Genomic DNA, 17,572 nt, shown 5'->3' with positions numbered 1-17,572 from the left:
CAATAGCCAAAAAGTTTGAATTGTGGTCCATTTGCACCAATAGCAAGCTTCCCTACGAAGTCAAACAGTAGCTTTCAGGAAGTGAGGTTTTCATCAGAAAAAGGCATGGGAAGAAAGGTTCCATTTCCCTCTCACATACTGAGGACATTCACTTCCTGTCCAGAGCTAGAGCTGGGAATTTAAGGATCCATGCTTGGCTGCCCCTTGTGGTAAGTCATTCAGGAAAGGGGCTCTAACTTCCTTCTAGGTTCTGGTAAGACTCTAGCCAGCCAGGCAGCCCACTGATTTATCCTGACCTGATAGGGATCTATCAAAGCTTTCAGGTCAGGCTTGAGCTTCGCTTGGGCAGCAGGAGCAGTGACGATTTCTGCTATAGCTATAGCTGGTTCCTATCTGCTCGACTCCTTATTCCCACCCAACTGATTTTTTTTCTTTTATAAAATATTTTTTATTAATTTTGAATTACAAAAATCCAATATAAGCCTTATAATATCAATACCAAATTACAATTACAATTCAAATACAAATAAATCACACGGCCAATTATAAAATTTAGGTGGCCACCCGCATGCTGGACTTCAAGGTCTACTAGTTCCCTTTCATTCTGCTTACAAACTATTGCTCCATCCAATTACAATCCAGTCCTGATCAAATCCCTTATACCACAGCTACAATGTTTTAACTTCAATTCATATTAACACATTTAGTAATTTGTAAGTTCACTAGTGAAGTTCTCCTTTTTCCTGTGTGAGGTATTAATCTTAATCAATTGTTCCTTTATGTCTTTGTCAAATATTATGTCCATCTTGGTTATTCCCGGTCTCTGCCATGCCTTGCGGCACTGTTGACTTGGTGTCACTAGATAGATCTCTCCTGTTTTGTTCTCCAGCCCCTCTGATTGCAGCTGTAAGATTCCATCACCATTACTTCCAGCCCCAGGAGGGGAGTTGCCTGTCACCCTGCCGAATCCCTGACAAGCCTCCAAGTTCACTCTTCTCAGTCCAACTGAAGAAATTAGCTATAATTACTTGTAGAAGAGTGATCTGGCGCCCTGCCAAAGCCTTGGCAAGTCCTCAAAGTCCAACCTGTCCTCCCCTCAGCCAGGGGAAAAAATAAAAATTAACTTCGTAGACATTCCAAGTCTTTTAAAAATTATTCCATATTATTATGTTTTCTTTACAGTTCTGTTTGTCATTGTAATCCATATCTATCTATACTCCTGTCTCCCTTCATCTTCACCTCCTATATGAAATTTATTTTTTTTGCATTCTCAGGGGGTTTGCCAAGTCATTTATGTAACAAAGGATTTACAATGAAGCCGTTGGCTTCCCCCCACCATACTGTCTTTTAGATTGAATGAAGTCTTCTTTCCAATTCAAATCTTTACGACCTTGTAGCTGTTTCAATTTGGCAGTTTTTGATCTTGTCCCATCATTTCCAGCACACGTCTGTACATTAATCCCAAATAATCTTTAATGAACAGAAGAACCTCTGCTCTGAATGGCGTCGTTGGAGGGTTACCAAGAGGCGAAGTGCTTTTGCACTCAGTGCCTCCCTGCCTCCCGCGTTCTATGCCAGAGAGGGAGGCAGGTACCAAGAGGATCTGCGAGTGTAGCCCGTTTCCAAGGATAATTATCCTCAATCATCCTTGATTAACCTTTGCCAACAATCTCCCATTGTCGTGGAAGATAACTCCATTAAGGCAGACAGGAACCGGAAGCCCCAACTGATTTTCTAAGCTGCCAATGGCCCAGGATCAAGATAAAAATATAAGGCATAATGGCCACAGTTGCAGATCCTCTCTGCATTAAACTAAAAGTAATGCCCATCTGCCTTTAACTCTCAGAAGCCAACACATCCATACTTTATTCAAAAGATACTCACAATGTCAAAGTGGCACAGGCTGGCGTCCATAGTGTTCAGCAGCTCATAGACATGGTCCTAAAGAAGAAATATTAGCATTAATGAAGCTATTATGGTAGAGAACTGGGCTCCACACACTCCATTGCTGCATCTCATTCATTTTTATTACTGCATTTATAGCCCACCTTTCCTGCAAGGGGCTGTACTGGGTTCTTCCCCTCCCCACGTTACTACAGGAACTCAGTGAGGCGAGTTAAACTCAGAGAGAGAGAGGGTGGGAGGAGAGAGATGGAGAGACTGACTGGCCCAAGGTCGCCGTTATAAAATTTTAGGGGACACACACATAGCAAACACACACTTTTCACGTAAAACCAAGCCTTTACCCTTCAAAATGCAGGAAATATTCCCTGAAAAACTACACATTATTTTTAGCACACAGAACAATCCAAAAAGCCATCTTGGTTCTCCTAATGACTATAAATATTTTCCTCTGCAGAAGGAAATAACTTGGAGACACCTTTTCCAGTAGTTCTTTCATTTACAAATCCTGTCTTAAGGCCATATTTGATGTATGGATAGGGTGGGCTTATGACCAGGATTCAAGAACTAAGGCATTTAGTTCTCTCAAAAGAAAGTCCAGACTGCCCATGTAATGCAATCAGTAAAACATTATCAGGTATCTTGGCAGACAGGAGAGAACCCACACTCTCAAATTTCTGTGATTTATGTATGGTGCTTTTAGGGTCTTCTTTGGCTAAGGGGTTGGGAAATGTCTGAAGTCTTTAAAGGTTCCTGCACACTTTGTTCTTGGGCTCTCTCACCTCCTTGGAAGGAGGGGGGTGGGACTCTGTTGCAACAGAAAAATTAAGATCTGCCTTGCTTTCACTGGATCCTGTTTCCATCCATCCTTCTCTAACTGATATAGGGGGCTCAGAGTCCTTTGGGGAGTTGGGCAGCAAAAGCCAACCTCCAGTTTTATACAACAGTCGCCCACACCAATTTGAAACAGTCTGGTTAGAAAGATCAACCCAGCATGAAACTGTTTACCTTTCCCCACTCCATGCCCCCACAAAGCTGTATGAATCATCTCGGATTTTGCTCGAGACTGCTGCTGATGACACTGACAGATGTTTGTGTTTCTGTCCTTGGACATTAAAGATCTACCTGATTATGAATTCAACTGTAAACTCTGTGTAGCATTAAAACAGACATGAACACTTCATCTTTCTTTCTTTTTTAACAAATTGTTCCTTCCATTCTTGAGGCTGGCCTTCTTATTAAGCACAAATGTGTCAGGATTATTTATTTGGCTGCTATCTTTGCTTATTTAGCAAATGTCCTGTCCACAAAAGTGACTGCCTTTTCATTTTAATTCTATTTTTGTACAGTAGAATTTGTTTTCTGGTTTTATTCTGAACAGGTTTTGCATTGCCAGGGGGTGTTGCTATGCCTCCACCCCACCCACCCCTTGATTGGTCTCACTGGGTAATCATGCCTAGCCTACATTCCAGTTTTATTGTGAGGAAGGACTGGGGAATAAAATGGGAAGGAGAACTGGATAAAATATCTACCATATATTTTGGGAAGTTGTTTGTTCACCATACATTTAAGATATCACAACAAAATTTTGCACGATGGTTCTTGGGATCAAGGAACAGATTTTCATTTATGTTTGGAGGCAATTGGACGCCATTTCAAATCAAGATGGCAACTGAACCTTTCAAAACTGCACTGATTTAAAATCTGCATGATTTTTGGGTTTCTTAGAATTCCCAAGCAACAGCAAGTATGAGACTGCTAATATAAAAATAAATAAAGTGTCCAAGTTAAAATCCACCTAGAGACAGTGTGGCATAGCAGTTAGAGGGCTGGGCTGAGACATGAGACCAGGATTCAGTTGTGAAGCTCACCTTCGCCAGCCACTGTCTCTCAGCCTAATCTACCCCACAGGGTAGGTTGTAAGGATAAAATGGGGAGGAGGAGAACAATGTATCCCACCTTGATCTCCTTGGAGGAAAGGCGAGATATAAATATAATAGGATACAAATATGATGTTAATAATAATGATGATGTAATAATGTAGAAAGCACTAGCTCCGACAACAGCCATGACCCAAATTCTGCAATGCCAAAGTGGGAAATTTAGTTACAGGTAGGTAGCCGTGTTGGTCGAAGCAAAATAAAAAAATTCCTTCAGTAGCACCTTAAAGACCAACTAAGTTTTTATTTTGGTATGAGCTTTCGTGTGCATGCACACTTCTTCTGATACACTTGAAACAGAAGTCAGTCCCTTATGTATATACAGAGGGGGGGGTGGGGGGAATGGGTGATGGGCTGATGGGAGTGGTAAACCTGTAGATGGCTGTTAACGACTGCTGATGACTGCAATTGGTCCTTGCTTTCCCCCCCCCCGCAGGACCAATTGCAGTCATCAGCAGTTGTTAACAGCTATCTACAGGTTTACCACTCCCATCAGCCCATCACCCATTCCCACCCACCCACCACCCACCCTCTGTATATACATAAGGGACTGACTTCTGTTTCAAGTGTATCTGAAGAAGTGTGCATGCACACGAAAGCTCATACCAAAATAAAAACTTAGTTGGTCTTTAAGGTGCTACTGAAGGAATTTTTAAAGTGGGAAATGTTCTGATGCCCTTTTTGGCATTATGACTATTATTTCACATTATTATAACTTACCCATCAGCTGAAATGACCACTTTTGCACAGCTATGAAAGGTGTAGGAGTCTGGTCTTCTTTTTCATCTGGTCAGCCAAGTTATAATATGCAAGGAGAAGACTTCTGGCCTAGTAAAGACTCCACAGAGGCTTAGCACTCAACAGATGCAGGCATCCCTGTCATTCACACAAAGGGGTCAAGAAAAACTACAGGACAACTGCTCTCCTCTTTCAAAAAGGTAGAAGGCTTTTCCAGTCAGACCAGGGCAAACCAATAGCAGCCTCAAAGCAACATCTCAAATCCTTACTAACACTCACCCGGAATTCCATTACATCCGCAAAGGTTTGATAATAGGAAGTGAGTACCCGGAAAATATCTGCTTTCTCCTTGTGTACTGGTCCCAAATGTTGCTGTAAAGAAAAAGCAAACAAAGCATGGATAAGTATGACTGATCACCAGCAACCTCATTCCTCTGGGGAACAGAGCAGGGCTTTTTCAGTAGTGGCTCCCTTGCTAGGGAATGGACTCCCTAAAGCTATCTATCTGGCCCCTGGTTCCCCACCACCACCATCATTTTAAAGAAATGAGCTTATATTTCTTTTAATTTCAGAATGATTTTTGCAAAACCAAAATATATTTATTGAGTTTTATTAGGGCTGCATGTCCAGAAATACAGGTAACTCAAGTGGCAAAGTAATTGACCAAACAAACAAAAATGAAACACCAACAAATCAGGTAAAATACTCGATCCGAAAACTATTGGATTCATTTTAGTCACACTCTGGCTACATTTAGGCTTACTCTTTCTGTTCATTTTTTTCGTGTCACGTTACAGCTAATTATTATCTTTTGTATGACACCACAATCCTGAACACAATTACTAGGCAATAAGCTCCACTGAACACAGGAAGAATGAATTCAGAATAAGCTTGCATGTTTTAGTCCTTATTGGCGCTGTGGTTAAACCACTGAGCCTAGGGCTTGCTGATCAGAAGGTCGGCGGTTCGAATCCCTGTGACGGGGTGAGCTCCCGTTGCTTGGTCCCAGCTCCTGCCAACCTAGCAGTTCGAAAGCACGTCAAAATGCAAGTAGATAAATAGGAACCGCTACAGCGGGAAGGTAAACAGCATTTCCATGTGCTGCTCTGGTTTGCCACATGACCTGGAAGCTATATGCCGGCTCCCTCGGCCAATAATGCGAGATGAGCGTGCAACCCCAGAGTCGGTCACGACTGGACCTAATGGTCAGGGTCCCTTTACCTTTAATAACATCACAACTTGCTTCCAGGCCACAGGGCAATAGCGCCAAGTCTTTCCAGACTGGAACAAATAAACAATGGCTACCTAGCATCTCCACATCACTGGGAGAAGAGGCCCTAGTCCTTCCCCCCCTGCTTGACACTTACCATTTTCACTATTTTTTTTAAAGAGACTAATGAACTTATCCAGCTTTACAAACTTTTCATTCATGGAGAGCAATTAATATCACCAAGGCCTTCCCCAATATGTACAGAGGGGTATAGTGATAGCACACACGTTTACAAGAAAAAAGTCCTATGTTCAGCCCTTGCCAGCTGAAGGGACCTCAGGAGGTATCAGGGCTATAAATGGAAAGGTCTCCTTGGAGAGCAATTGGAAAACGCCCTTGACTAGATTCAGTATAGGGCATTTTCATACGTTCACGTGTATTATGAAGGGCTGGAGCTCCATGGTTAAACACATACTTTGTATGTAGAAGGTCCCAGTTTCAATTCTATGCATTTCAAGATAGGGTTGTGAAAAGCCATTGCCTGAAATCCTGGACAGCTGCTGCCAGTCCGCATGGACATTACTAGGCTAAATTAATAATAATAATAATAATAATAATAATAATAATAATAATAATAATAATAATTTATTATTTATATCCCGCCCATCGGCTTCCAAAAGAAAAATGAAATAAAATAAACTATTAAACATTAAAAGCCTCCCTAAACAGGGCTGCCTTCAGATGTCTTCTAAAAATCTGATAGCTGTTTTCCTTTTTGACACCTGATGGGAGGGCGTTCCACAGGGCGGGCGCCACCACCGAGAAGGCCCTCTGCCTGGTTCCCTGCAACCTGGCTTCTCGCAATGAGGGAACCGCCAGAAGGCCCTCGACGCTAGACCTCAGTGTCCGGGCAGAACGATGGGGGTGGAAACGCTCCTTTAGGTATACTGGACCGAGGCCATTTAATAAATGGGTTGGTGGTGTGGCTCAGTAACAGGCAGCTTCCTATTACTCAGGGATAGAACATATTTCTACCTATGCTCTATCCTAGTTAATATAATATAACTGGAATTTGGGGCCATCAAGAAAATGCCTCCTGACTCAACCCCTAGAATAATACACCCAGGATGGCAGCAATTCTTCTCATGCAAAAGCTACTATTGTTTAAGCCAGGAGAATAGCAATGGCCACTTCCTGTTCCCAGAGAATACAATCCCTCCAACTCCCCACTCCAGCCCTGACATGGGGTCTCACCGTGCCACTCCGTGTGTCCAAGTTGGGAAACTTCTTGTTGATGTATTTGATAGAGGATTCCATGGTCTTCTCCGTGAAGAAGCTTGGCTTGGTCCGGGAATCCATGCATGTCTGCAAAAGTCAACAAAGCTGCACTCAGAACTGAGCAACGGGCAATGCCAATTGTGCTGCTCTATTTAATTTCTAGGGGAAGCGGGTAGCACTGTTCATCAGGAATACAGCATCCAGGGGGGAGAAGAAAGTTTAACCCTTTACCCTACTGCAATTGCAACACACACACAGAGAGTGCCTTTTGGTGCCAATATGACCCGCTTATAAGCGTAACAGCAAAGCAAGGGGGATGTTACAAAAGTTGGACACCACCTGTGAACACTGCAGTCTCCTAGAACATCTAATTTCTGACTTCACTAAATTTAAGCAAGTCCCCATCTGCACAGCACTGTTAAAGCAGTATCATGCCACCTGAAGCAGCCATGGCTTTTTACAAAGAATCCTAGAAAGCAGTTTGTTAAGAAGCTGAGAGTTGTCGGGAGACCCCTGTTCTCCTTACATAGCTATAATACCCAGTGTTCCCTGGGAAGAGAGATTGTTAAACCACTTTAGGAAACATAGTTGTAGGAAGAGAATTCAATTTGATTCACTCTGACTGGTTGATCATTGCTTTCATGATGTTGGTTTGGGATTCCTAGCTCTTTGCAAATAAGAGGGGTCAGCATTCATGTCCAATCCTCCAGTTGACACATTTTTTTTCCAATTATGGATTATTATTATTTGTTTAAAAAAATTATTGGAATTTTATTTACAACTAGCTGGCCCGGCCACACATTGCTGTGGTTCTTTCCTGTGATTCCCCCCACTCTGTCCGGACACATGACTTATCCTGCCCCTCCTCCCCCCACCCCTTGGTTCATCCATGTGACTGGCCCCACTCTGTCCCGACCCATGAGCTATCGAGTCCCCGTCTCCCTCCACTCCTCCGGCACATCCCTGTGACTGGCCCCACCCTGTCCTGACTCATGAGCTATCGAGCCCCCTCCTCCCCCCACCCCATCTGAGCCCTCTGTTGTCTCCAGGGAGTGTTGCCCCCTCCCCCTGTTTCTCCATACCTTGGCCCCCACCCTTGGAGAAGGAACTGTCAGCTTCTGGGTTCTGTTTCCCAGCATGCACTTTTGTCTGAGCCCTCTGTTGTCTCCAGGGAGTGTTGCTCCCTCCCCCCTGTTTCTCCATACCTTGGCCCACACCCTTGGAGAAGGAACTGTCAGCTTTTGGGTTCTATTTCCCAGCATGCACTCTGTTGTCCTGTCCCTGGGGAGTGTTGGCCCCTCCCTCCGGTATCTTCCTACATTGGCCCCCATCCTTGGATAAGGAACTGTCAGTTTCTGGGTTCTATTTCCCAGTATTTACTTTTGTCTGAGCCCTCTATTGTCCCCAAGCAGTGTTGGCCCCTCCCCCTGTATCTCCATACATTGGCTACTGCACACGCGACACACACACACACATATATATTGAAATAAGAACATGAGAAGCAGAAGTTACTATTGTTTAATTTTATTTTTGGGGTTGTCATTTATTTTGGTGGGTATTGTATGATTTGGGCTCTGTTGTGTTTTTTGTGGTTTGTTTGTTTTGGTTATTTGTATTTTCTAATTTTGGAGTAGGTGTTTTGAATGTAGGGTGTGGTGTTGGTTTGAGGACTTAAACTGGGGAGAGAAAGTGCATGGTTGTTGCTTTTTTTAAAGACGCAGAGGCTGGCAATCAGTCATAGTATAAAGCCTAGGTTAAAAGGGGCACGACTGCCCTTACTTGAAATGGCTGCCGTAGCCTCGCATGTGACACAATGCCCACTAAATTAAAAAGCAAAAACCCCTCGCCGTGCCCCCAAGTGCGTGTTAGGGGAAATGATGAACGACTGCCTAATGCTGCAAGGCGTTTATTAATGCAGCCGCCGGGAGAGGCTTTGGGCTTGGGCTTTGGAGGTGGAACGGCCATTTTGGCAGTAGGCCTACTCAGCTTTCCCTGTCCCAACCCACCCACCCCCCACTGCTTTGGCTGACTCAGGGTCCTCCCTCCCCCCATGGCTATGTGTTTCCCCCCCTCCCTTTGTTGTGCCTCATCTCTGTGCAGGGATTGTGAAAGGCCCTATTCTGTTTGTTTTTCCCTGCTTGGCAATGCTGTGGCCTATTGAAAAAGCTGGGCCTTGTTGCTGCAAAAGGACTGTTTTCAGTTGGTTGCTGTGGAATTTTGTGATGTCATCTGGCAGCGCAGCTGCTGGAGTCTTCAGAGCTTCTGGTGGTGACGTCTAATTTGGGCGTCACTTTTTTGAGTTTAATTATTGTTTTAGGTGTGAAAGGTGTGGTTTTTTGATAATTTTTAAATGCTAGATCCCTCCCTGATGGGCAAGGTACGTTCTGCCCAAATTTGTTTCAATTCAGTTCAGCGGTTATGGAGAAAGGCTGTTTCATCCGTGTGCGCAATGCCTACATTTTTTATACTGTATATACCGTGGATATAACACAAATCTGCCCACCCCCAGAACACAAATCCACCCTCATTAAACGTGAACATAACATACAGTGAACATAAGATACAACTATACAAACAACCAAATAAAAGACTTCCTTTATCCTGTACCTGGCCTCCTTATTTACTTCTTATAAACTGTTTCCTTTATGAATGATTATTAAGATTTTTCTAATTATAACTTAAATATCCACAAAGTCTCCTGCAGAAATTAATCAAAACAAGTCCATGTATTTCAGGGCACTGTTTTGTGAAGTATTCTCTGCATTTTCCCCATGCTTTTAGAAACTTGCCTAGTGTGATCTCTAATTACCGTGTTTCCCCTTTTTTAATACGTAGTCAGAAAGTAAGCCATGGCAGGGTTTTTAACCATTTGAGAGCTATTAGACATACCCCGAAAATAAGCCATACTTCCGCACCAGCTAGCAGGACCCAGCATGCCGGCCGCGACAGGAGGAGGAAGCCTGCCGGGTCGGGTCAGTGCCCGGAAGCGGCGGTGGCTGCTGCAGTGCCGATAAAGCATGCAGCAGTGCCGCACAGAGCACCAGCCAGCAGGACCCAGCTCCTGCAATGCTGGCCGCGGCAGGAGGAGGAAGCCTGCGGGGTCGGGTCGGTGCCCGGAAGCGGTGGCGGCTGCAGCGCTGACAAAGCGTGAAGCAGCGCCGCACGGAGCACCCAGGGCATGAGCGGCAGGAGGAAAGAGAGAGAGGCTCATTGCTTACACACTTTAAGAGAAGCAGCCAGAACCGATCTCCACATTCCGAGCCTCCCTTTTGCGCGTGCGGGCATGTTAAAGCCCCGATCAGTTCACTCCCCACTTCTTCCTCGCCATCTCTCCCTTTCACACGTTGCCTCAACCCTGCAGCCCCCCTCCCTGGCCATCGTCCCCTAAGTGCAGCGCTGCTTCGTGCTTTGTCAGCGCTGCAGCCGCACTCTCTCTGTGTGTGCGCGCGTCTCTTTCTTTCTCTCCCTGTGCGTCCGTCTCTGTGTGTGTGTGTGTTTGCGTGCGCGCGCGCGCGCGCGTCTCTTTCTCTCTCTCTCCCCCATGCGTCTCTCTCTCTCTCAGTGTGTCGGTGTGTGTGTGCGCGCGCATCTCTTTCTCTCTCTCTCGGGGTGTGTGTGTGCGTGCGTCTCTGTGTGTTTGCGCGCGCGTCCCCCCCCCCCCGACAGAGAAAAGGTTCCGCTTCGGCTCGTCATTCAGCCGCCCCGGCCTCCTCACTGAGGACCGAAGCTGCTCCCCTCCCCCTCCTCCCCTTTCATCCCTCCCTTCCCTCAGTTGGTCCGTCAGTCGGGGTTGTGCGCGCGCGCCAGGGGCATGGCCCAAGCCTCATCCCCCTCGCGCTTCCCTCACAAGCGTCTTGGAGTGGGACGGGTCACAGCCTCCCTCACAAAGTCCCCCCCCCTGTGTGCACATCTGTCTCCGAGGCAGGTGGCCATCCAGCCTCTGCTTAAAAGCCTCCAAGGAAGGAGAGCCCTTGACTCAGGATGGGTAGGAGGGGAAAGGGAAAAAATAGAAGAGGCAGAAAATGGAAAAGACCATAACAGAGTGGCAGAGCACCCTGTGCTCTGTATGCAGAAGGATCCCAGGTTTAACCCCCAGGTACCCCCAAGTTTGAAATCCTGGAGAGCTGCTGCCAGCCTGGTTGACAGTAAAACCTGGAGAGCTCAGTTGGCTAGAGTGTGGTGTTTAAATGTGCGCGGAAGAGGGCGCTGAGTGTCCTGAGCCAGTGGGACCCAGTTGTACCAGCACTTAAAAAAAAAAAGACACCCCCTGAAAATAAGCCACCGTGTGTTTTTTTGAGAAAAAAAATTATAAGACGGTGTCTTAAAAAAGGGGAAACACGGTACCTCTGTTAATCTAGCCCAGGCATCCCCAAACTTCGGCCCTCCAGATGTTTTGGACTACAATTCCCATCTTCCCTGACCACTGGTCCTGTTAGCGAGGGATCATGGGAGTTGTAGGGCAAAACATCTGGAGGGCCGCAGTTTGGGGGGTGCCTGATCTAGCCAGTTCAATGTACTTTATCTTGCCATTCCTTTTTGGGGGGGGGGGTTGGCACAGTTTCTTTTTTTCCAGTTTTTAGCATGTATAAGTGTCCCCTCTGTTTTACCACACCTCCACCACAGATTTGTTTTTGTCTTATACATTTTAGCTATTTTGGTGGGTGTTAAGTACCATCTATAAAACATCTTGATTAGGTTTTCCCCTCAATACTTCACAGGCTGTAAATTTCCAGTTCTTTTTCCATAGTTCTCCCCATGCTGTTAAGTTAATGGTTTTCCCAATATCTAAAGCCCACTTGATCATTACCTCCTTGACCCGTTTGTCTTTGACCTCCCACTCCAATAATGTATCATACAATTTTGATATTACCTTGGTTTTGTTTTGTAATAACACTTTTTCTAATAATGAAGGTTCGTTTCAGAAACCCTTTTTCTTATCTGTCCTGAACACTTCATGTAACTGATGGTATTGGAACCAACCCGTAAGGTGCTGTTTAATTTCCTGAGAATCTTTAATTTTTCCTTTTTCATAATCTAAATACGCATGCCAACCATTACAATTATTAAAGCCTTCTAGATCTAACAAATCACCATCTTTTAATACAATCCACTCTTTTAGCCAATTTAGACAGGCAGCGTCATAATATAAATTTAGGTCAGGTAGCGCCTTTATGTATGTATCTTTATGTATAGTTTCATTTAGTAATTTTTTCAATCTGTTGACTAGAATTTCAGCAAATATTTTGTAATCACTGTTCAGCAGTAATATGGGCCTATTGTTTTTAATTAGGGTCAGGTCTTGTCCTTGTTTTGGCATCAATACGACAAAGGCTTCTTCCCATGAGCCTGGTATTATTCCACATTTTTAAATTCTGTTCATTACCAATTTCACTGGTGTTATTAAGATTTCCTCTAATTTTTTATAACATGCTGCTGTCAAACCATCTGTTCCAGCTGCTTTTCCTACTTTTGTTTTTGTAATTGCTTGGTGCACCTCCATTGTTGCAATTGGCTGATTTAATTGTTCCCTTTTCTCTGCTCCTATTATCTGGATTTTATTCTCAATTATGTTTTTTTTTATTTCATATCCTCCTGATTCACTTTCATTTCTTTAACTGTTACTATAGTACTTTATAAATTTTGCTTTGATTTCCTTTAGGTCTTCTATTTTCCCGTCCTCCATTATTTTTTCTATTACTCTTTCCTCCTGTCTCTTCTTTAGCTTCCAATTACGGATTATTATCCTATGAGCAGCTGCGTTAAAAGCTGTACACATTTCCCTTTCCTCTAATAAGACCAGAGATTTAATATGGCAAGATCATAACCAATAGCAACAGTATTAATAAGTGGAGGTAAACAACAGGCACTCCTACAAATCAGCAGATCCATAACCACACATCAGATCCCTACAGAGACTCCAAATCCCATACAAACCATAAAGAGCATACAGCCCTCAGTCAACTCTCAACTCTCTCTGTACCGTAGTAGTACGGTAAGAGCAATAGCAGTTCAGCTAGTCAGTGTCATACTGAATCTGCCAAGGTCAAGCATTCATCTCCCATCCCAACCTTTGTCAGTGAACCACCCTTTCAAAGGACCATTCACAGCCATTTAAGAAAATAACATTGTTTTGTCAAATATAAGATTCTAATTCAAGAGGCACTTTAAAGAAAAAACCATAGGCCTATCCACAGTAATCAGATAGCAAGCTCAAATCACTCACTAAGGTAAAATGCAAGTGATGTACATGTGGGGGAACCTGCAACAGTTTGCAGTAGAGATCATGATCAAAACCGGAAGGGGAAAGGTGGTGCCGTCAACAAGACAATTCCATTGTAAGCTGTGATCAGATCTGCTGTTGCCCCTGTAGAAAGAGGAAGCTTCAGAGAGTCCTCAGCCAACACCCACAGGCAAAAGGAACAGAAACCACCTGCGTGTGGTATCTCATTGTCTGCTAAAACAGAGGGGGATAGTCAGGCACACACAAAGTTGCAGTAGATATGTGAACACTAAGGTGGCTCAGGAAAGGTTTTTGCTGGTCAAAAATGAGTCTTGAAGAGAGGAAGGAAAGCGGCTGGACAAATAAAGAAAATTCTTTCTGGTGGAAGTTGAAGAAAGGGCTTGATTAGCACCAATGAAAGCAAGGAAGTGGGACTGGGAGGTAGAGAAAATTGGGACCGATTGCAGATCCAGAATCCCTAGTTTCCTCCATTCACCCAGTAGATCCACTGTCAGCTGCCTCTAAGAAGGCATCAGCAGTTGACTAAGGAGCCATGAACGCTTCCTTGGACCTTTCCCAGTTCATATTCGTTTTTTTGGGGGGGGGTGAGCATCATGCTTTCACAACTGGGATCAAAATAGGAGCTGGGTCTACTAGCCAATGAAGCCTTGCTGCTACTAGGATTTCCTCAACCCAATAAAAGTAAATAGCAGCCCTGATCTCTAGCTACCTGCACCCATGGCTGTAAGAGCCATTCTCTCCTCTTGTACCAAGCCAAGAGCAGAGCACGGCAGAGGACCTCACCACCCCTTTTCCAAAACACTAGACCCAATGACTTCCTTCTCAAAGTTGGGCACAGATCCGTTTCCCTGCAGAGAACACGAAAACCTGCCCACTGGTCACCTCAGCTCCTACCTTCTTGATGTTGTACATGCGAACAAGGACCCCCTTGCCCCTCTCATTGAGGATGGTCAGCTTCTCCGCAAACTTGTGCTGATACACGGAGGGCAGAGACATCTCCCTGTTGAATTCTGAGTGCCCTCTCAGTCTTCACTTGAAGCAAGACCTCAAAACTAGAGGCGCGATACAGTGCCGTGATCTCTTCAAGGGGGAAAATTAAAAAAGGGGGGCAGGAGATATGGGTGCCATGCAGTGGCCACACCCAACAACACAAGCTGCAGAGGGCCTGCGTTGCTGCTTTCGCACTGGGGCCAGCAGCTGCACACAAGCTTCTCTCCTGACACTTCCCCCTTGAGAAGCGATAAACGCTGCTTCCCTTTGGGGGCTGGGACTTCCTGTGGCTGGAGCGCTTAAGAAGCACAGCAGCTCTGTTGCAAAGCAGATCTGCAGATCATGCTAGTTTTGTTCTGTGGGAGCAAACCTCTTCCTGCCAGACAGTTAACTCTGCTGCTTCTGCCAAACCACACCTATTGTAAAATTAGAACTACCATATTTTATCCTGGTGCCTTTTTCAAGCTGGACAGCAGATAGAAACTATGGAGATGAAGCTGCAACTAGTTGCTGAACTTCTGTCCACTGAGTAGCTGTTAAATACCATCAGACTTACCAGGGGCAAAACAGAACAGCAATGACTGATTTAATTACCATACCCCCCCCCACACACACAAACCACCTTTTGGGGAAGCAGTTAAGGGCACTTACTATGAGAGTTAAGGGACCCAGGTAGTGCTGTGGGTTAAACCACAGAGTCTAGGGCTTGCTGATCAGAAGGTCGGCGGTTCGAATCCCTGCAACGGGGTGAGCTCCCGTTGCTCGGTCCCAGCTCCTGCCCACCTAGCAGTTCGAAAGCACATCAAAGTGCAAGTAGATAAATAGGGACCGCTCTGGCGGGAAGGTAAACGGCGTTTGCGTGCGCTGCTCTGGTTCGCCAGAAGCAGCTTTGTGATGCTGGCCACATGACCCGGAAGCTGTCTGCGGACAAACGCCGGCTCCCTCGGCCTATAGAGCGAGATGAGCGCCGCAACCCCAGAGTCGGACACGACTGGACCTGATGGTCAGGGGCCCCTTTACCTTTTTACTATGAGAGCTACACCATTTTATGTTTAGATTTGTATTCCACCTTTCCTCCAAGGAGCTAAAGGGTGGGCAGTTGTTGCTATTATTTGCCGTATTGGCTCGAAGATAAGCCACACCCAAATATAAAATTCAGGGGGGGGGGAGAGAAAAATACAATACCCGAATATAAGCCGCTCCCAAGGTCGCTCAATAAGTTTCATGGCTAAGTGAGGATTTGAACCCTGGTCTTCCAAGGTCCTGGTCCAACATTCTAACCGCCTGTTAAGTGGTTTAGGCTGAGAGGCAGTAATTGGTAGAAAAGCTGTCCGCACGCATCATGGCTAAACAGGGATTTGACTTTAGGTCTCCCTCAGCCCAAGACTGCAATCCAACACAAACCTACATGATACAAGTAGGTCCCACTGCACTTCGGAAGAGATACTTTCAAATATTTCTCCACAATACTTGCTAGTGTAGCGTAATGGACTTAGGGGTCAGCAAACATTTTCAGCAGGGGGCCGGTCCACTGTCCCTCAGACCTTGTGGGGGCAGGACTATATTTGGGGGGGGCGAATTCCTATGCCCCACAAAAAACCCAGCGATGCATTTTAAATAAAAGGACACATTCTACTCATGTAAAAACACGCTGATTCCCAGACCGTCCATGGGCCGGACTGAGAAGGCAATTGGGCCACATCCGGCCCCCGGGTCTTAGTTTGCCTACCCATGGGTTAGACCAGGCATAGGCAACATTGGCTCTCCAGATGTTTTGGAACTACAACTCCCATGATCCCTGACCACTGGCCCTGTTAGCTTGGGATCATGGGAGTCTGAAAACTACTCTGAAAATTTATTATTCCAAAAATGAAACCTTATACCAGCAAGAATGAGTCTTTCTGTAAAAAATAAAAATATTTAAATCACTTATTTAATTCAAACTGCAAATAACATGGTAACTGTTGGGGAAGGAGGAAAGAAGACACATTTCTGCTATCAAGCATGGGGGTTTATTTTCTGAGGAAATAGACCATATTTTTATAACACGCCCCCATGTATAAGACTTTGGGGGACTCAAAATTAAGAAACTGGGGGGGAGGGGTTCCTCCAAAGTTGTTGAGCTTTTTTTAAGAGGAAATGCCAAAAATCGCTCACAACCAATCCCACATTCCCATGTTTGACAACCCCAAATTTTGAACATGATTTTTGAATTTAAAAAATAGTCCTACACATGGAAAGGTACGGAAGTCTTCTATCTGACTAATGTACCAGTTCCCACCAAAAAGCAAGGCACGGCCGCCTTTGCAGGTCAATGTGTATAAATTAATGCTCTTTCTCAATGAGAGAGGAGAGGGCCATGCGAATTCCCTTCCATCCTGACAAGACTTGCCATTAGAGAAAGAGTGAAATCTATCAGGTATCTATGGCTTTAATAGGTACCGGTACCTTAGTTACAATGATGTCACAAAGTTCTTCAGAAAGCCACCATCCCATTGGCTGGACTTACAGTTAAACAGCAGGGTAAATTGAAACCTGAGTCACTTTGGATTCAGCTGCTGTTGAAGCCAGCCGCTTTGATTTGGTCTGCCCCACTCAAAGCCAGCCAGCTGCAGACAAGGCAAGTGCTTCTATTTATTATCAGGTAATGGGATTGGGGCGTATAAAAGGCTATCAACGAACCTGAGTAGAAAGTAAGGTGCTCTTAATCTGTGTGTGTGGAGGTAAACTGAAAGACTTGGTATTACGGTGTCTTCTATCCTGGAAGCCAAAGTGCTGTGCATGTGGTTTTTATGGTATATCCTCTCCTACCTACGGTACTACGGTAAGTACTACTTAGCTTTAGCAAGGAGTTGCTTTCAAACTGCACCTTAGAACCACATGGTACGTGGTCAGGTTTTCTGGTTGTGTTTAATTTTATATAATTTTAATTGCGGGAGATTATCCTGGGACTGTGAGGGGACCTGATGGGGTGAATCAAGTGTTAATCCCAGCCTGAGGAAATGCATTGAGATTCAAGGACATGACTAACATGGGCCTTCAGTGGGTCTAACCTTAATTTGGAGACAATCCCATGAGTTTAAAATCTTCATATAGAGAAGACAAGTACTGTAATGCTGTTGAGTTGGGGGATTCCATTGCTGAAGGAGCCAGGCAAGTTTCTAGGTGAGTTAAGGCACCCAAAGTACAATTTTGAAGCTGGTTAGTAGTTGCTTATTTGTACAAGTTCCAAATGGAGCACAATCAGAAAACTTAACAAGGAACCAAGAGTTT

General features: G+C 44.9%; 1 protein-coding gene across 1 annotated transcript in view; it reads right to left on the bottom strand.

Annotated features, from left to right (window-relative positions):
- NCKAP1L (NCK associated protein 1 like) overlaps positions 1-14,526 on the bottom strand; it is a 72,823-nt gene extending 58,297 nt beyond the window's left edge. Inside the window, exons 1-4 of the mRNA XM_035101287.3 lie at positions 14,204-14,526; positions 7,045-7,155; positions 4,860-4,952; positions 1,885-1,941 (exon numbers count right to left, since the gene is read on the bottom strand). Of these exons, the coding sequence (XP_034957178.3) occupies positions 1,885-1,941; positions 4,860-4,952; positions 7,045-7,155; positions 14,204-14,305 (363 nt within the window). The 5' untranslated portion in view covers positions 14,306-14,526. The remainder of the gene's footprint in view (positions 1-1,884; positions 1,942-4,859; positions 4,953-7,044; positions 7,156-14,203) is intronic.
- Positions 14,527-17,572: the final 3,046 nt, after the last annotated feature.

This window comes from Zootoca vivipara, chromosome 2 (genome assembly GCF_965207765.1).
Source record: "Zootoca vivipara chromosome 2, rZooViv2.hap1.1, whole genome shotgun sequence".
NCBI classification, from domain to species: Eukaryota; Metazoa; Chordata; class Lepidosauria; order Squamata; family Lacertidae; genus Zootoca; species Zootoca vivipara.
This window is presented reverse-complemented; position numbering and strand designations above follow the sequence as displayed.